This window comes from Pantherophis guttatus, chromosome 2 (genome assembly GCF_059756535.1).
Source record: "Pantherophis guttatus breed Tessera chromosome 2, ASM5975653v1, whole genome shotgun sequence".
Lineage (NCBI taxonomy): Eukaryota > Metazoa > Chordata > Lepidosauria > Squamata > Colubridae > Pantherophis > Pantherophis guttatus.
Window position 1 is genome coordinate 235,648,865 of NC_142064.1, and position 21,538 is coordinate 235,670,402.

Genomic DNA, 21,538 nt, shown 5'->3' on the forward strand with positions numbered 1-21,538 from the left:
AAAGTATTATATATGCTAATATGAGTTTGCATTTCACTGTGCTTACTTACTAAAATACATGTGATTAGCCTCAATGAAAGTTAATTATCCATTAACTAGTCTTTATAAATTGAGTACCATATTCTGTTTATTAAAAATAATATCACTGTTTTAATATTTTGTCAAAATGTTTTGTTTACATTACCAAAAAACAGATATTCATACCTGAGGTAAGAAATAATTGTACTGCTACATTCCAAGTAATATTCATTGGGGTACAAAAAAGCTTGAAGTTTTAAACAACTTTCTCTGATTCAATTGTTCTTATGTTAAATTAATTTAAAAAGTATGTTGAACTACAAGAATTTGAACTACAAGTATAAGCATGAGGCACATACTATTTCCCCAAACATATCTATCAATTTTCTCTAATTTTATAGTTTGCACTGTTTACTTCTTAACTTTACTGCAAAACGTTTTGTGCTGCAGAAAACCCAACTGGGATAAGATTTTGGATCAGCCGTAGGCAGCTCTCAAATTCTGCTAGCTAAGTCTGTTTTCTAATGTTGACAAATATCTAATAAGATCCCCAAGGAATATATTTTGGTTTTGGAAATCATGGAAAGCATCTTAATTATATTGGAGGGGAAGGGTTACAAATAATGTCCAACATTTTGATCAGTATTAAATGATCCCCTCTGTCAGACTTTAGGATCCTTATGTATTTTGATTATATTTCTTGAATTTTACCTGAGATTCAAATTAATATTACTTTAGGTTTGGAAGCATTACAGTCATAAATTGAGGTCTACCAGCAGGGGTGAAATCTACCTTCCTTCCCTACCGGTTCAGAAGTGTGCATACTGACTGAGTAGTTGCTGGCTGTAAATCCTTCCCATTTCAAACCTTTTTACAATGAAGAAATGGAAAAAGAGATGGGAGAGAAAAAAGGGGATATTTTTGGTGTTTTTCTTAAGGGGATTCACTCAGTTTCATGGTATTGTCTCAAGACAACAACCCTCTGCAACTTTCCTGCTATTTGTAATCTAATAGATGGAATGAACATTAATGCAACCATCTGTACTTGTAGGCTGCAGTCCTAAATATACATTTATTAAACAAGAGGCAATACAGTATTCACTTTTAATGGAGGCTTTTGTTGGAATCTGACATAAAACTAAGACTTTAGTAAGATTTCTTGGATTGCTACTGGATGTGAGGAATACCCACTTATGTCTAGAAAAAAATATTGTATGCATGTTTAACTGACTAATGCATTATAACAATTGTGAGCGTTATAACCTGTAACTTATTTTTAGAAAAGATACACAGTTGTGTTGACTTCAGTCTAGTTTCTACAATGTAGGCTTTGTAATCTGAAAACTATGGAAACAATTTTCAAAAAGGAAACCAACGTGAGTTTGGTCTGACTTCATAAAGGTCAAAGAAAGATAATTTCATTTTAAGTTTTACTTTCTTGTTAGGTCAGAGGTCCAGGGAGTATGTATCTCTCTGAGGGAAAGAGCAAAGATTTTTATCCCATGGCTTTTATCCTCTACAAATCCAACTAGCTTTTTTTTTTTTTTTTTTTTGGTCAAAATGCCTCTTGTCCAGAATTCTGAGAGTTGAAGTCCGCCAGTCTTAAAGTTGCCAAGGTTGGAGACCCCTGGTCTAGGACACTTTTAGGAGATTGCCATACATAAACTATAAGAGAAGATATGTGTCAGAAAAATCATTTTATAAAGTATTTGAAAAGCTACTGGTAACCAATTACCTTAAGCCCTGAACAATTACCATCAAAGGAGGAATTATTGTTTATTTATTATTGCTACTATCGCAAATCTGAACAATTAGTTTTAAATCATCATTTACTGTTATGTGAACAAGCCTGCAAATTTCAGAGGTGGTGGGGAGTTGTCTTCTCCTTTCTCTTCTACTGTATGTATGAGCATAACATGCCTTTTTTCCCATGTGCAGGAGAAAGAGATAAGTTTTTGCCGCAGGTAATGATTTAAATATTACGTATTTAGATCACAGGAAGATGTATTCCCATAGGGATGTTTAACATGTGGTCGAAAATTTTGTTTAGTAACTATAAGCTAATTGCTTAATTAAGCACACAACTAAGGGGAAGGGATCACATGTGCCGAGGTTCCTTTTAATATCTAGATCAAAATGGCAGCTGTTCCAAAATCTGGCACTTTGAAGAGAAGTTCCTCTTCAATTAATTGCATTATTTTTCCATTCATTTCATTAGTCAAAACTGAAAAAAAAAATCTTCAAAGTTTCACACATCCCCAAGACTTAAATTCTTGATCAGACTCATGATAATGGCATTTTGACCTGATCTGCAGGAACCAAAGTTATATAGTACAAGTACATAGGAATGTTGCGCTGGCAATTGTACAAGTATACAGTTTTTCAAATACATTTAAAAAATTAGGGTATTTTGCAGGTAAAACTAGAGGAAGAGGTATACTTATCGATCATGCAAATATTTTTTTGACATTTTGGGAGTCAAATAGATCTTTTGTCCCAGTGAATCTCATTATTATAAGTATGTGGCAAGTCATTTTTAACAGAAGGGGAACATACTTGGAAGAAGTTAAATAGAATTGTAGTCCTCTGTTGAATGTCAGTGTAAGACAAAGATAATGGCCAACTTAAAAAGTCTTCCATCCTTGGATATTCACTGCTTTGAATAATTCAAGGAGAATCTTTGCACTGTAGTATTACCTATAATTGTAGCTCCAAAATCTAACAAAACAGGAGGATGAACAGCTGGTGACTCTGGGCAGCTTATAATTAGATGGAAGCATAAAAAGGAAAGGAACTAAAAGCAAAGCACAACAAACACCCAGAATCTAAAAAAAAACAAAACAACAACAACAACAACAAAAAACCAGAATAATTGAATAATTTAAGCCAGCCATTGAATAGACCACACAGATATCTTTCATTCTGGCCAGTTTCATCTCACAATTTGGATCAGTGTCTGGGAAAAGGGTTATGGTCTCAGGGCTTTCAAAAGGTCAGTAGATTTGGAGCTGCCTGAACTTGGTAAGGAGTGGTATGCCATAGACGGTGCTAGAAGGCATATTTTCTGGATCCTGCTAGGTGGTTTTTCTTTTCTTTTTCTTTTTCTAAAACCGATCTGAAGCATGCTCTACCCTGCCAGATCTCATGAGATGAGCAGAGATAATTGGAGACAGCTGGTCCCACAAATAATTTAGCCGTGTGCCATGTATTTCTCCCAGATGTCTGTAGAAAGCAATACAACTACAAATATGTTGTGAGGACTCAGGAAATCTACCTCATGGCAGCTATTTTTATTATTTGCAATTTCCCTTATGTGATTACTTTGTGAAATTAATCCTAAGATTAGAATAGCTTGATTAAGTTTGTTGAAGGGATTATGCAGTGTGGCTGAACCATGGCTTCATTGAAAATATTTTGGGGAGACCACTGTACTCCTTTTATATTTTTAATAAAAAAAGATTTGAATGCATACCTGGATGATTTTCATTTTGCAGGCTGAGTACTACTAAATGCGATCTTATTATGAATATTATGTTTGGAGTCATTCACTGTGGGTTCAAGTAATAGAGGGTTTTTTTAAAAAAATTCTAAGATTAGACGTTTTATGAGCAGCAAACAGTTTATCAGCCAGACAATGATGTTAGTTGCTAGATATTTTCTTGAGCCCTTTTAATATCTAGCACTAGGAAGGAGCTTCAAATTTGCCACACTAAAATATAAAATTAACAATTAATTAGAATTACTTTTTTTCTATCTTGGTAGGACATTAAATTAGAAAAAGTTGCATAAATTGTTTTATAAAATTAATACTGAATATAGATGCAAGCCATCATGAAATATTTTGGTTTTTATACCTTCTAAGTGTCTTGATGAATTTGCACTAAAAGTAGGGCTTCTCTTCGGATCAACATCTGTCACAAATAAAACATTGAAATGTATGGTTTTATTTCAATTAAATATGAGGATGAAAAGCCTAACATTTCACAGTGTTTTCCTGTATCTTGTACCATAAGATTTTTGTAGTATTTGTTCCCAAATTATGTTCAATCTGAGAACATTCTGGGTTTGCAAGAGTCAGATTGCAGTCATATTTGCATTTCAACCTGCTTTAGGCAATTGCCTGATTATATTAACCATATTTCTAATGAATATTACTAATATACTGCATTTGACATTCAAATTAATGTACAACCTGAACTCATCCATCCAGTCCCAAAGGATGTACTTTCTTTCCATCTTTGAAGTAAATATTTTATTTTTCTCCCCAAAACCACTTTCCCTCTTACTACCATTCTCTTACTGTGCCTCAGTAAGAATTAGTCCAACAGAATCACTGCCCTCATGTGGCTGGTATTGCTGCTTCTGCTTTCATGTCAGAAGCAATGAAGCACTTATGGGTTGGAAAGGATTAGATGGTGACATCACCATTGCCCAGTTGAGGGCTCTTTCATGTCCCCATTAATTGCCAACCAAAGTGGTACTTATTTATCTACTTGTGATTACTTGCTTTCAAACGGTTGGTGGGCAGGAGCTGGAATGAAGGCTAGGAGCTCACTCCATCACACAGCAGCACTCGGGTGTCGAATGCAGGCTTGTTGATTGTCAGCCCAGCATTCTAACCACATGAGTCACCAAGGTTTACCGCAGAACTAGCATTACATGCTGTTGTTGAGGAGTGAAGAGGGTGAAAAGAAAAGGGATTTTTTTCATTCTCTCTTGCCTACCTTCCCACCCCCACTGTTAGCTAACAGCAGTGCTCCACCTTCCCAACTCTTATCACCCTTCTTGTACCTCCCTTATTTCTGTGTTTTTTAGAGAGCACTACCATCGCCCTTAGAAGTATTCATGATTGATTTCCAGGTACAAATGGCTTGTCCCATACTTGCCCTTCCTTATAGCTCCTACAAAGTCAGACAATACAATTAGCATAAGGAAAAGTTAAATTAATTCATGCATTCTCAGCCCAATCTTGTGCATGTTTGCAAATAGTATTACTTGGTAAATAGATACTTATTACCAAGTAAAGTAAAAACAATCTGAATAATCTCATCCTTTGGCCATGGATTATTTTATTTTTCATTAGGATCCATTCCCAATTCATAGTTTTATTTAGGCATCATTATTTGTTCAGTTTCAGTGTTGCCCAAATCCAAGTGTTTGGTTTGTTTGTTCTTGAATTCTTTTTTTTCTTTTTTTAGTGAAGCATTACTGCATCAAATTGTTATTCTTAGGTCTCATCATGTTTATAAACCTCCAAATGATCCTCTTTGTTTTCAGTGAATATTCTTTTGTTTTAGTTCCATTTCCTTATAAAATTAATCAATTACAACTTGATTAACCCATTTTGCTTTCTTCTTCATCTCAGTTCAAAGTACAAGAAAGTGCAGTTTCAGATCATTCTCATTAACTAGGGCTCACTACTTCTTTTAGTTGTAGCTTAATTGTACCTCCTACTCATTTAATGACTGAATCATACTGATTAATTCCTAACTGATATTATTATGGTTCTTCAGACTGTGTCAGATTGTTTTTAATGGTCTTTTGTTTTATATCATTCTTCTACAAAGTTAGAGAAGATAATTAGCATTTCTTATAGTAGACAAGCAATGAGTAAAATGTCACATGAATTCTAACAATGTTCTTCAAGTTCTATCTTGTTGGCATGGCTGCTCTTTTCAATTTTCTGAATTTCCCTCATATGTTTGATACTGTTCCCTGATCTGCATCAACAAAAATAAGATGCTTTATGGATTGTATTTTTTGTATCCTGCTTATCCTATATATAGTTTATTTTGATATTTATATTGCCCACCTACTAAGGTCCTCATATTCATGTTATTCATAGTGAATGTTGAAAATAAATAGAATATAGAAAACTGTGTTAACCTTTGTCTGGTGCTGTTCTGCACCAGTCAATTTCTTCTGTAAATCCAAGATTTTCTATTTGTCTGTTTTTTGGATTTCAGGCACTAATAGATAATCCTGTGTCCTTTTTTATACTTGCATTTTGCATCTTTTGCAAATTGTTCTTACTAAAATGGTCTTTGGTACAGTTGTTGGCTTTTCTTTTACAGAGCTGTCTTCAGTTTTCCATAACTTCTCTGAAGGTCCAGCATTCAGTCTTAAATCACAAGCAGCATAGTTTGCATACATGATGTTTCAATTTCAAATTGAGTTTGATTTTAAAATTCAACAAAGGTAGATAGGTAGGTAGTAGGTAGGTAGGTAGGTAGGATTTCATAATGTGAATGCCAAGACAGAAAAGGCTTTAGGCCCTAGGACCATGATGGTGAATCTATGGCACGTGTGCCACAGTTGTTACGCGAGCTGTCACCAGAGCTCAACTGCACTGCACATGCCCACACGTGCCTCTCGCCGGCCAGCTGATTTTTAGGATGTGCAGGGGGTGGGGGCATGCGGGAGATGTGGGCACATATGGAGGAGGTTGTGGGCACATGCATGGGGTGGGGGCACACACATGCCCGGGGTGGGGGAGAGCATGGGGTGCAGCACGTGTGTTCTGGAAGTGCGGAAAAAGGTCTGTTTCCAGTCTCCGGAGGGCCTTCGGAGCCTGGGGGAGGCCATTTTTTCCCTCCCAGAGGCTCAAGGAAAACCTCTGGAGCCTGGGGAGTGCGAAAACAGCCCACCTCCAGTCGTGGTGCATGTTGCTAAAATTTTTGAATCCCACCCCTCACACGTTTGCATGGGGGGGCAAGGGGGCGCGTGGGATGTCATGTGCGCATGCATGGGGGTTGTGTGTGCGTGCATGGGGGTGCACATTGCATTATGGGTACTGGCATGCATGCTCACTGTCTCATGTGCACACGTCCGCTTTTGGCACACAAAGAGAAAAAGGTTAACTATCACTGCCCTAGGACTTACCAGGTGTAGCTCCCTAGACGACTGAATCCATGATATACCCACTCTGTTGGATCTGGTGGGACAGGATGAAATTGGGAAGAGAAGGTCCTTCCAGTAATCCTCTAACAGTCCAATAACTCCATGTCATGTACAGTCATGGCCGTAAATGTTGGCACCCCTGAAATTTTTCCAGAAAATGAAGTATTTCTCACAGAAAAGTATTGCAGTAACACATGTTTTGCTATACACATGTTTATTCCCTTTGTGTGTATTGGAACAAAACCAAAAAAGGAAGGAAAAAAAGCAAATCGGACATAATGTCACATAAAATTCCAAAAATGGGCTGGACAAAATCATTGGCACCCTTTCAAAATTGTGGATAAATAAGATTGTTTCAAGCATATGATGCTCCTTTAAACTCACCTGCTTGAAACAATCTTATTTATCCACAATTATATAAAACTCACACCTGAAAGCAGATAAAAAGGAGAGAAGTTCACTTAGTCTTTGCATTGTGTGTCTGTGTGTGCCACACTAAGCATGGACAACAGAAAGAGGAGAAGAGAACTGTCTGAGGACTTGAGAACCAAAATTGTGAAAACTATCACCAATCTCAAATTACAAGTCCATCTCCAGAGATCTAGATTTGTCTTTGTCCACAATGCACAACATTATCAAGAAGTTTGCAACCCATGGCACTGTAGCTATGGACGGGCACTGGGCGTGGACGGAAGAGAAAAATTGATGAAAGGTGCCAACGCAGGATAGTCCGGATGGTGAATAAGCAGCCCCAAACAAGTTCCAAAGCAATTCAAGCTGTCCTGCAGGCTCAGGGAGCATCAGTGTCAGCGCGAACTATCCGTCGACATTTAAATGAAATGAAACGCTATGGCAGGAGACCCAGGAGGAACCCACTGCTGACACAGAGACATAAAAAAGCGAGACTACAGTTTGCCAACATGTACTTGAGTAAGCCAAAATCCTTCTGGGCAAATATCTTGTGGACAGATGAGACCAAGATAGAGCTTTTTGGTAAAGCACATCATTCTACTGTTTACCGCAAACGGAATGAGGCCTACAAAGAAAAGAACACAGAACCTACAGTGAAATATGGCGGAGGTTCACTGATGTTTTGGGGTTGTTTTGCTGCCTCTGGCACTGGGTGCCTTGAATGTGTGTAAGGCATCATGAAATCTGAGGATTACCAACAGATTTTGAGTCGCACTGTAGAGCCCAGTGTCAGAAAGCTGGGTCTGCGTCGGAGATCTTGGGTCTTCCAGCAGGACAATGACCCCAAACATATGTCAAAAAGCACCCAGAAATGGATGGCAACAAAGGGCTGGAGAGTTCTGAAGTGGCCAGCAATGAGTCCAGATCTCAATCCCATTGAACACCTGTGGAGAGATCTTAAAATTGCTGTTGGGAAGAGGCGCCCTTCCAATAAGAGAGACCTGGAGCAGTTTGCAAAGGAAGAGTGGTCCAAAATTCCGGGTGAGAGGTGTAAGAAGCTTATTGATGGTTATCGGAAGCAACTGATTTCAGTTATTTATTCCAAAGGGTGTGCAACCAAATATTAAGTAAAGGGTGCCATTGATTTTGTTCAGCTCATTTTTGGAGTTTTGTGTGACATTATGTCCAATTTGCTTTTTTTCCTCCCTTTTTTGGTTTTGTTCCAATACACACAAAGGGAATAAACATGTGTATAGCAAAACATGTGTTACTGCAATACATTTCTGTGAGGAATACTTCATTTTCTGGAAAAATTTCAGGGGTGCCAACATTTACGGCCATGACTGTAGGTTATTGTAGTCTAAATTTTAGGATCTTAACAAGGAATATTCTTTGTTTATCTATAACATTTAATAGTACATTTAATATACATTTTTTCATTCTTTACTGTGACTGGCAAATAAAATATTTTTGTATTCATGTTTTAACAGATTAAGGATTTTGTGTGGACAAATACGTGTACATTTGAGGCTGGACAACAACCAACCTCATAGTCAGATATGTTATTCCCATGGAAACAGATGTTTCTGCTTTTCTCTGTTGGCTGCTTTGGAGGTAAGGATATATGCTAATCATGTTTTTCCAATGAAATTATTAAAATAATAAAACTAAGCTCTATAGCCTAATAAAATGTGCATGGTAACAATAAGTATTAATGTGTTATTAAACTAGGTTAATCATTTAGATTTCAGAAGACAGGGAGCAAATGTGTGTGGTTCAGAGACTCTTTAAAGTACCACTGAATAAATGGTGGAAATATGACATCAGGATATGAATGTAAAACGGGATGCTGTAATATAAACAGTGACTGACATATATTTCCTTAAATCAGAGTAATCCTTGCAATAAGGCTACCATTGGTCACTTAATGGACAAATAAAATTTTAAGCAATAAATATTTATTTATTATTTATTTATCTATCTGTCTGTCTATCTATCTATCTATCCATCTATCAGATTTGGAGACCACCCATCTCACGCTCAAATGGAGACAAATCCTTAATATTCATATTTATCCCATGACTCAACTTACTTCATTCTTTACCAATCTTATTATAAGTATTTAATAATAATACTCTTAATTTAAATTAATTAACAGTATCAATTTATTTATATTATGAAAAAGACGGTTCTTCTGCAATAGCTTCCTATTACCAGGTTTTTCTGCATTTTCCTTTTATAACTGTTTTGGACACACATAACCCTTTGAAAATGTATGTCTGAAATATGACCCATGGGTGTTCTTTCTACATCTAATCCTATTTTATATTGAAACCCAAATTTTAAGAAAAAATACTTCAAAAACTTCTTCACTGATTTTAGTGAAGTTTGGAAGTCCAGGAATCTGTACTTTCAATTTCTTTTAATTGCACATACATTAAAAGTACTCAAGTCTTTAATCATTTGAAACTCTGAAAACCTGAGCAACTTTCAGATAGTTTGCCTTTTCACAATTACTAATATATATCTATTATTCATCTGATAGAACATTGCTTTTAATATTGTACATAAGTAGTTTGATATGAGAGGGCTATACCCTCATTGCTGGTTTTTATATTTCCATATATGGAAATTGAGACATCTGCTAACAATTTACTGCCAATCAAAATATGCATCTCATTCCACTTTTTCCCATCATTACATTTAAACATGTTTTTAACTATAGTTCTATACTATTACTTACATTATTCAGGACGGTTTATTGTATAAATTTACTCTAACTTTATACTTCACTCACAAAAATGTTAAAATGAACCAAGTGAAGGAATAATTTAAATAAATTCCCTATCAAAGCTGAAGGAAACCTTCCTCCTGAGACTAATTATTTTGTATATTTACCAGTAGGTTTTACTCATTCCAACTATCAGTTGCTCTTTCCTGTCATGTTTTTTATCTCAAAAGAAGGACAAAGTTCTGATAGTTAATTTTGAATATCTTGAAAGTCCTCAAGTTTTTGGACATCAAACTATAAGAGCAAAACTGACTTTGAAAAGCAGCTGACTGTTTAAAAGCTGGAAGACATGATTGTAATGCAGCTCCAATTTTTAAATATATATTCTTGACGTACTGAGTACACATTAAAAAAGGGCAGAGTCCAGGTCCCTCCAAATAAACAAAGCCATCTATCAGGATCTAGATCTGAAACAGATCTTCTCTGTTATAGTCCCAGCCCTCTTGAATGATATCCCATCAGAGATCCATATCTGAAAATCTTTGAAAACTGAGCTCCTTCTCCAAGGCTTAGGGAGAGAGGCGAGAGTGATTTTTGAACCCCTATTGTTGTTTTGCAGAGGAGTGGGGCAGTAGTGGGTTTCAATTTACTTTGCTACCAGTTTGTGCATGCGACGCTTCTGCGCATGCAGAGAAGCGTCCGGGCAAATGGGTGGAGCCTCCTGCCACTGCTGCTACCAGTTTGCCCGTCCCGGGTCGAACCAATAGCAACCCACCACTGGAGTGGGGCTTTCATTGATGATCTTTCTCCTTTTGCCTTATTGTTCTCATCTTTACAAAGTAACTCACTCAGAGTCATAAGGGTCAGGAGACTTCTAAATTTAATAACATAAATAAAATGTCTTTCTGTCTTCGCCCATAATAGATATAATTTCATAAGTCTGTTTTCTTGTAGCTCTTTTAAAAACCAACAAACTGTGATGAAGACATTTCTTATAAAACTACTCAAATGAAGAAAGAAACATGTTTATTGATAATAATAGACAACTGTTAATAGTCTTTAGGCCAAATCTTAGGTGATGTCATAAAACAACAGTTTGTAATTCTGTAAAAAATGTCTTAACATATTTTGTAATCTGAAAGACATTCCAGAAGTTTTCCCAAATGCTGCCAAGCAAGCATAGGAATAAAACAATAGATATTATGATTTACTGTACATAAAACACATTTACAATATTCTTGCCATTCAAGTATGGAGGATCATTAATTATAATGAGAAATAACCAAACTTCCTACAAACTGTGCAATCTAAGCAGTTTTCTTAGGGTTGATAGAAGGGTTGTCATTTAGGTTCAGTAATTTGTTTAGACTACAATTTTCAATTGGATATTAATCTTGTTTTTAATCATTAGGCACTCTTTTTTATGTAAATACAGGCAGTGTATAAATGTCCCTCTTGTAATAAATCATATTTTAGTTTACCAACAACATGTAAATTATTTATAATTATTTACAAACTTATAAACTTCAACTTTTCTAAGTTAAAACCTATATACCGTATTTTTTGGAGTATAAGACACACCGTAGTATAAGACACACTTTAGTTTTTGGGTAGGAAAATAAGAAAAAAGCTGATTGGCAGGTGGATGGTCTCCCATACCCCCAATCAGCTATTTCCAGAGGTGAATTTTAGCAACAGGTTCCTTGGTTGTGAGCTCTGTGCCTTGCTTTTTTTTTTTTTGCTTTTTTTTTTTGCTTTTTTTTCTGCCTCTGAAACTTTTGAAACTCTCTTTCAGAAAAAAATGTTTTCCTGCCTCTGAAAGCCTCCGAAACAGAGCTTCAGAAAAAAACCCTCTGAAGCTCTGTTTGGGAGCTTCTTTTCTGAAGCTTCGTTTCTGATGCTTTATTAAGCCTCTGAAACCTCTGTTTGAGAAGATGGGTGGGGCTACATTCAGAATATAAGACGCACCCAGATTTTCACCGTCTTTTTTGGGGGGGGAAATCTTATATTCCAAGAAATACAGTATTCAAGTCATTCTTTTGGCTTAATATGTGTGTATACCTTTTAACTATTAAAACGTCAGCCAGTTTCATCTTTGTCGCTATTATTCTTGTATTCTGTCAACTTTAAATCCATATCCACAACAGTCCGATTTTCATTAATATCCTATTCTATCTCTTCTTTTAAGCCCATTTTTATTGTATCAGGCAGTCTAGAGAAAACGTTCTGTGTACATGGTGGTCAAATATCCTTGAATTCTTCTGAGTTAAAATACTTTTCTCCATTTTGTAATATTTAATTCTTTCTGGTTTCCTTTAGTAACCAACCTTCAAAATCTCCTCTCATTGTGTTTTTCTCCCACCCAGAACATTTTGCCAGAAGACATTTCTTACACTTAAACTTAAAATCTTCATATATTTTTAATACATTTTTAAACAAACTATAGGAAGTATTCTTATAAGTATTTCAAAATGTTACTTCCGGTCCATCTGTCCCTTAGTCCAGTGGTCCCCAACCTTTTTATCACTGCGGCCCGCTGAGCGCGCGCAGGGGTGGGGGCACGGCCCAGGAGCTTTTGCGCACGGCCCATTGCGCACGGCCCAGGAGCTTTTGTGCACGGCCCAGGAGCCTTTGCGCTGCAGCGTTCATGTCCCCCGGCCGCTGCGCGGCCCGGTGCCAGGTACTTCACGGCCCGGCACCGGTCCGCGGACCGGGGGTTGGGGACCACTGCCTTAGTCCATTTAAAAGCTTTCTAAAATCAACATTCTAATCACCCTTTTGCTGCTTATTTTGCTGCAGAAAAGCTTTTCTTTAATTTATAAACTCACATAAAGATTATTTCACAGTGGGTTAAAGGAAAATTCCCCAGTGAAATGAAACTTGTCTTTCTGAAGGATCTTAATATCCAAGAAGCAATTTACAAGCCATTTCCAGTAAAGGTGATTCAAAGGGGAAGTGAGCATACCCAGCATCCTTTTAAAAGATCTGAAAAATAGTCTGGAGGAAGATGATTCTCTCAGGTCCCAGAACTCTAAAATCCACTGGAGACAGCTGCTTCATAGTCTCATTGCAGGGAGCATCTGTAGGGAGAACTCTGGCCAATCCCAAGTAATCCCCGACTTCAGGGAGCTGATTCATTCATCAGCTTTACTTTCTGCTATGGTTGTTGTTGTCCTTAAAAGCGTTGTTTCAGTCCACCATTGTTTCCCTGCAAGTGCCTCAAACATGGTTATAATTAACATACTTAAACATGTTAGTTAAACATTTCGTAGATTACATTGCTTATTTCATCCATCAGTATGTTGTCTTTGGTTCTGGATAATTCCTGGCGGGGTGTGGCTGTTGGTTTGTGGGCTATTGTTATTCCTAGGGGTTGGAGAATTCTGGCAGTTTGAAAGAAATAATGTAATCTACAAAATCAACTCTAACCATTGCAACCAATTCTATGTGGATCCACAAACACCGGCTGGAAGTCAAATGTCACATTCCCAAATCCTTAATCTCTGTCCATACCGACACCAAACCAGTTCAATTGGAGCAACACAAAAATCATCAGCCACACTACCACTCACCACGCTCGTGAATTCATTGAAGCCTGGTATTCCACAAGCAATTCCATCAACAAACACAGTGATCTACAATTAGCCTATGAACTCCTCAGAATCCAAATCAACTGCATTGCCAATCAGAGACAGCCTCAACCAACCCACATAATCCCCCCACCAGCAGTTTACCTCCCAGTGACACTGATCTGATCATCCTTATTACAGGACCCATCACAAGAACCATCACAAGACTCACTGATGATTCACAACTAATCCACCACAACACTTGACACCTGAAGCCCTTTTAAACAGAAGAACACTGTCACTGACATCCCCTAAACTCTGCTGAAGATGTTACCTAGCCTGGTAATGAAATGTTCGGAAACCAACCCACAAACATGGAGAATGAACCTTCATACACCCAAGCTACAGATACACTATTGCAGAATTTCTCTCTCCCAGGAAGTTCTCTGAGGATGGGTTCCAGCACAAATCCGAAAGCTTGGAAGACTAAACCTCTGGCCCTGGTGACTGACTCAGATTGGGACCTGCAACATTGTCCTGGGTCACCTATATTGTCCTTCATTCCTAAGAATTTTATCTAGATATGTGAGATACAATACACAATTTAGGGTATTGTCCTTTCCAAGAACCAGTATTTCTAGCAGCAAATTTTTATCTTGTAGTCAAGATTTTATGCCTATTTTATCTAATATATCATCATCATCATCATCATCATCATCATCATCATCATCATCATCATATTTTTAAGATAATAGCTCAAAGCTAAGAATTAATTTTGATTGATTCCTGTTCCTGTTTTGTTTTAAATTGTTTTTTGCTTACTCTTGTGTATATTGCTTCTTTACTGAATCTGCTTTTATATAAAATTCATTTCAAGGTGTGCTGTGTTGAACTCCTGAATGTAATAATTTAAATTCTTGAATTTAAAAAATCTGTATTTTGGTGTTATGTCTGCATATGAAACCAATATATATTCTTACACTTTTTAAAAGAAGTACCAGTGAATTGTCATAATTTATAGTATTGGTTTAGTAATTGTGTGAAAGTAAGATTTGAATGATACATTATTTCAAGTGTTTATGGTATGAGCCTGAACATGTTCATAACAATCTTTTCCATTTTTCTCATTAGATGAGGCTCAGGTGCTACCAAAACTGTGGTACCAATGAATGTCCACTAATAATATTATGCAGAACCAATTCAAGTGTGAAGCTGGCAATATTTCAGTACCAAGTTTTTTATTACTGAATTGATAAATATGCCAAAATAACAAACTTCATTTCTTCCAATATGGATCTTTCTTTGTATTTGTTCAGTGTATCAATGCCTTACAAATTTACTTTATATTTATTCTGTATTACAGTCCCATGGTTAGTTAAGAAAAAAGAAGGCAAAACTTTATCTCAATTTTTTAAACCAAGCTCATTAGAAAAATGGTTTGGTTTGTTCTTCATGTATATGCAGCATGTCATGGAACAAATATGTACCATCATTAGAGAAAGACACTGGTTAAAATGACTTGGTCAATGATGTGAGAGGTTTTTTGATCATGGTACAGAATGGGCTTTCCTATAATGTAATTTCAATGTCTCATGGATTTAGTAATCAGGTTTTTCTTCATGTTAGAAAACTATGACAAACAAGAATAATGAAAAGTTAAAGTCTCCAAGTCAAGCCTGATTCCTAATGACTTAAGGAACCTGTCCATTATGAGTGTGCAAAATTTTAAGTGAGTTGGTCTGAGTATGCTTCTGACTTAGAAACATCTGGAACTTGAAAAAGCACTGTTTTAAATTCAGAAAATATGTTTTGACCTTGAAAAGGGATTATAGTTTCTTTTGAATTCAAGGTAGTGTTTTTAGAAGGAACTATTTCAGCATTGTAACATTTTGCATACTGTTAATGTCCATATAGTTGTCATGGTAACAGTATGTATTTGATTTGCATTGCTAGTGTTCAGGAAGATGTTTTAACTTCCCAATCTATTTTATGCAGTTACGTTCCCTCACCTACAGTATATATTGATCAGGTCAGTTCTGCTTAGGTTTTTGAGATCAGTTAAGGTTTATTAAGGTGTAATCACCAACCTGGAACAAATATACTATTTGATGAAATCTGAATAATATATGTAGTAAGACCTACCATAGACTTGTTGAAAACAAGTTCAAGGCTTTACTCAACAAAATTATTTCATTGTACAGTGTAGAAATGGATTTTTTAAAATAGAATTAGAAATATTTTATATGTAGATGTTCTATGAAACCTTAATATCTCCATATAAGAAATCCAGTAAATTATACCTTGTTCTTTTTGGTGAAAATAATATACTAGGCCTTTGGGTTTTGTCATGTGAAAATAATACCTTGAAAATTTCAAAATAAATTGTGTCTTGATTTATTCATAATTTGTTATTTAGGCCTCTGTATGAAGTGAATTATAAATGGCTTTATGAGGCTGTAGTGCTTGTAATATTTATTTGTTAAATTTATATGCTGCCCATCTCACTATCTAGAGCAGCGGCCTCCAACATTTTGGGCATCAGGGACTGGTTCTGTGGGGAGATGTTTTTCCACAGACTGGAAGGGTGTGGTTTCATGCGCTGCCTGCATTTCACAGATGGGACTTGACTTGTTTGCACGGACCAGTTTCTGCTTGCCGTGGACCAGGAGTTGAGGGATCCCTGATATAGAGTGATTCTGGGCAGCTTACAATGCAATATACTGATATTAATATATTGATATTAATCAGTATATTGTAATGCAATATACTGATTAAACTCTACTGGTGGTCACACAGTATGGACTTGGTAATTCTTAAAATATGGTTTTCGTAGTACTGTTGCACTGGCTAACTAACATAGGTTTCTTGTATTTTAAATTTGCCTTTTTCAAATGTATTGCTAATAATTTGCCATAAGCCCTAACCTTCAAGAACAGTCTCCCTTTTAGAAACCAGGAAAGCATTCAGGACATTAAATGTAAATGTATCTTTCCCGTACCCATTCCAATTTTTTTTTTCCCTTTCCAAATGTTTCTTTTACTTTTATTTAGAATACAATGCTCTTTTTCGCATCTATGCTCACATATTATTTGATGCTTTAATTTTTATGATGTAACTGGACAGATGATTGTTTCTAAACCAATCAACTTTTACTTTGAAGTTCTTTGTTATGCTAACTATAAAAGTAAACATAAGCCATTTTTTCAGGTTCCCCTTTTCATAGGGAGACCCCACTTTGTCAGAGTACTCTTTTAAATGATTTTCTGACTCAATTGCTTATTGGACGTAGACAAGTATAGCCAACTTTATTTTAATCTCTTTCTGCAACCAAACCACTATTCTAAGATATATGATATGTGCCTTAAATAAAACATATAAATTACTTACTGAGTCTATAGTTATGCAAATTTTAGATGTTAATTTATCACTTTTAATCTGATTAGGCTCCATATGAAATGTACAATTTACATGGAGTAATGAAATGCTAAAAGAAAGAAGCACAATTATTTCAGGTAGAAGAGATTTAATTTGAAATATATCACCTGTATGTGGTAATATTAGTTAATACTTCTTGCACATTATTGTTACAAATTATTTTTGTCAAAAACATTCTAGGCTATTAATTCACTGTCAACCACAGTAATATTAAAGTGTATTTCATTCCTTTTTAAAAAAGGAATTACTGTTAAACTCTTCGTTATTGTGGCCCTTGCCTTTAGCAACATTTTGGCCTTTTTCAATAAACTGACACTATTTTGTAAATGCTTTTTAATTTATTTATTTCTCTAAAACATTTATATAGCTGCCCATCTTATAACCAACTGAGTGACTCTGTGACCCCCTAAATAAAAAATATGCTTTGTTACAAAAGAAATGCAATTAACTATTATTGATGCTATGAACATTTTTGAATTTCGTTTCATTATTTAAATTATACAAATCAGGTATCTATTGCAACTAAGTCACTTATAACACCTTCAGATAGCATACATTTTGAATATACATTACTGTAAATATAGAAAAAAGAGAAGCTGTCCAAAATCTAGGAAGATTCATGACAAAACCATGAGATTATAACCATTATTTAAATGCTGTAAGATTGCTTCTGATCCAGGTTTCAGTTGTTATAAAGCTTTTACCTAAAATTCTGGAAAACAGACTTATACACATGAGAACATAGACTTTACTTCCACAGGTCATTTGCATTAATGGCTGCTTCTACATTTTAGTTTAATGAAAAGAAAGACTAGGGATGACATAATAGTAGTGTTCCGATACCTCTGGGGTTGACACAAAGAAGTTGTACCTGTTGGCTGAGGAAGACTTGATAAATCCTATGAATGTACATTGAACTGGGATATCTGAAGTTATACTGCTAATGCCAATACTGTGTGGTGATTACAGGTAATCCTCAATTTACAAGTTCATTTAGTGGACATTCAAAGTTATAACGGCACTGAAAAAAGTGACTTATGACAATTTTTCACACAACTGTTGAAACATCCCCATGGTCACATGATTTACATTTGGATGCTTGACAACTGACTCACATTTATGACTGTTGCTGTGTTTCGGAGTCATGTGATTGCGACCTTCCGATAAACAAAGTAAAATGGGGCAAAATTCATTTAAAAAATTTCTCACTTAACATAAATTTTGGACTCAATTGTGGTTGTAAGTTGAGGATTACCTATACCTTAGTGTTCATGTTGAGACTTGAATAAAGTGAACAGAAATTGATGATTGCCAAATGAATTAATAGCTCTGACTTATAGTTCTGTGTGTGTATGTGTGTGTATGGTATATGCATGTGTGAATGTATGTATAACCTTATAGATGGAATGTTTATCAATCTTGGGTCATCAGAAGCAGTGGTGGTATTCAGCCGGTTCTATCTGGATTGTGAGAACTGGTAGGGGCGACTGCGGGATGACCCACGCGGATGTCATATTTGAAGTTCTTTTTATTGTCTATGGATGGCCAATCACTCACCCAGCACCAACACTCTGTCCAAATCTTCCCTCCTGCACATCGCTTGTTCCAGAGGCTCCAGCTACATGGCGATTCACCCTGATGGCCACCCCCGTCACCGGATCGAAGAGTTTCTCAGGCTATCCAAGGGACTTGCCTGTCCCTCTTTAGACACTGAGCTGCCACTCCTTCTTCACTGTCCCTACAGGACAGTTTCGGTCCGAAGACCCCCTGGTGACAGTTCTTCTGGCTGGATTTTGCCAAGCTCGTTGGAGCCCGGCATTTTCTCAGGCAGTAACGCTGCGCCGCTTCCAGATTCTCTTACCAGCGCGGATGTCATGATGTCTCATTTTATCACGTTTTTGAGGCTCTGCACATGCACGGAAGGCCTTGCACATGTGCAGAGATGGTGCATGTGCACACATTTGTGAACCAGTAAGGAAGATAAGTGAATACCAGCTCTGGTCAGAAGCCTTGGAGTTTAAGAATTCTGCACAGTACCTTAGTTGTTCCTAGCACAGGAGTCTTCTGGATATAGAGCTCTGATGTTGTTCCTGGGATCTGTGAAGTCACAACCCCAAGTACTCCTACCACCATTTGGGCCACTTTGTCATTTAGTTTCTACAGCTTTTCTAATTCCTCTTACACGCACATAAACAGAGAGGGGGGAAGGTGGGGGAAGACGGGGGGACTAATTCATTTAAATATTGATAGTTTGTCAAATGGAAGTAGATTCCCTCCCTAAAGAGATGGAAAGTTTCTGACACCTATCTTGTGTTAAATAAAACTTGGATATTCTCTTGTGACACAGCTGACAAACTGCAAGGCTGAAAGGTGGCTGTTTGGTTCTTCAACTCTGGAACATCAGGTGCTTCTTTTTTATCTGTTCAGCTGATTAGGCCTCCCTGCAGGTACTAAAATTTGATTCTAGTGTTATCAGACTTTAATCAGCAAGAAAAACTGGAATCAGTTAGGTAGCTCAGAACTTGTAAGTAGCTTTTTAATGATGGAAAGTTAGAAGCCGTAGGAAACGAATTCCAAAGACCGTTGTTTCAAAAATCAAATCCTACTTATAAAATCAAGATTCAACCTCTTTTTTACTTTTCCTTTCAGTGCCTGGCCTATGAAATGGGCTACCTGAATCCATGTTTTGAATAGAAGATTCAGGTTGCACCTGTTTCTTGTTTTGACAGCTGTCAAGTCCAGTATTAAGTTCTGAGAATGTTCATGAACATGATTTTGTTTTAAAATCCAGTTAAGTTCTAATCTTGGAGTTTTAATGGCATTTTTTAAAATGTGTATGTGATTCACTCTTTTGAACTTATTTTAATGTTCCTGTCATGTGCTGGAATATGTACAACAGTTTTAAGCAAGTGAATAATTTACTCAGACAGGGAGTGTAAACTGGGTTTGAGGGCATTCTCTTCTTGTTTATAGTGCATAATTAACTCATTATTAGAACAATATGTTTTACATAAAGACTTTATGTAACCTTTAAATTAAGCTTAAAAATTAATGCTAATTTTACAATACTTAACTTTTAATGAAAATTATGTCCCTTTGTGAAGGGAAAAGGAAGTCTTAAGTGGTAATTTAAAGGTAGGAATAAATAAATAAGAGTTATATGTCTGCACTTAAGAATTTCCCCAAAATGTGTTTTTGCTGATGACTAAAAAATTTTAATAGACGAGCAGTTCCCAAATAATTAAAAGATGATTAGTCCACGTGTTGTAAGTTTAAGGAATTTCCATCCAGGGGTGGTATTCACTTACCTTTGCTACCAGTTTGCAAATGTAAGCATGTATGTGTGTATATGCGTGTGTGTGCATTCATGCATCTGTCTGTTGGTCTGTCTTTCTGTTTATCTGAATGGAAGACCTCAAATGCTGATATTGAACCAATTCAGCATGGAAACTGATAGGGAAACCAGCTCTGGATAATAATTCCTATAAGCTCCATATAACATATCCATTGTTGGGATTAGACAGTTACAGTCTAATGTGTATTGGGAACACAAAATAAAGAATATACTGCTAACAAATGAAGAATAATTTATTCTGGCATACTATAGCAAATGGCATAATATCGCCAAGATATCAGTACAAAAGGTTTTCCTTTCTGGGGAACAAAAGTTCTGGTAAAAAAAAATCATTAGGATAAATAGAGAACATTAACTTTTACAACTTAAAGATACTAGAAATCTATAAGGGAAATAATAATACTAGACGGAATAAGAATCTTTACTGGGAGTGAGGAAAGATGTTTTAAAGGTGTAATTAAATTGTAGCAGCAGAAAGACGCTAGCAGAGCAAAATCACAATAGGCAGCCAGTCTTTATAGTTTTCACCAAAAAAAGCAACATTTATTGTACAACTATTCAGCATTTCCATCAACGCCCCTACATGGAGATAATTTATTGGCAAACCTGTAAATGAAAGATTTCTGACAGTAACTGCTATCTTGCTGCATAGCTCAAATCACTGCAGTGCAGCATCTCTGAGGATAACAATGTCAGGGAAAAAAATTCCTATGTTCCACTTCTTAAGGAAATTAATTTAAAAAAAAGAAATTCTTAAAAAGACACATGGTTTGCAGTTATCCTTTGCATAGATATTGTCATTACACCCAACAAAGATCTCTGTCCAATCTTTCATCACTCTCTTTGGGGCAGCATAGGAAAATTGAAAACATTGTGAAATAAATAAATCAGAAGAGTAGCATCTTGTTTCCAATATCTGCTCCTCCATCTAAAGCTTCTGATAGGATCTACTGATTATGTGCCATCAAGCTAGGGGGAACTCTTAGCAACCACATAAGTAGACCTTTTTCAGGCTATGTCTCCCATCGAGCCTTTTAGTTTTACCAGTGGCACACCCATTAGAACAGTAATCGTATCCATCCACCTTACTGAGGCCCATCCTCTTCTCTTTAATTCCAC

General features: G+C 36.2%; 1 protein-coding gene across 2 annotated transcripts in view; it reads left to right on the forward strand.

The window, feature by feature from the left end:
• The window catches only part of CNTN3 (contactin 3), a 174,800-nt gene that overhangs the window by 38,048 nt on the left and 115,214 nt on the right, over positions 1–21,538 (forward strand). For both annotated transcript variants that reach the window (XM_034440553.3, XM_034440555.3), the window contains exon 2: positions 8,820–8,943. In XM_034440553.3, the coding sequence (XP_034296444.2) occupies positions 8,889–8,943 (55 nt within the window). In that variant the 5' untranslated portion in view covers positions 8,820–8,888. The remainder of the gene's footprint in view (positions 1–8,819; positions 8,944–21,538) is intronic.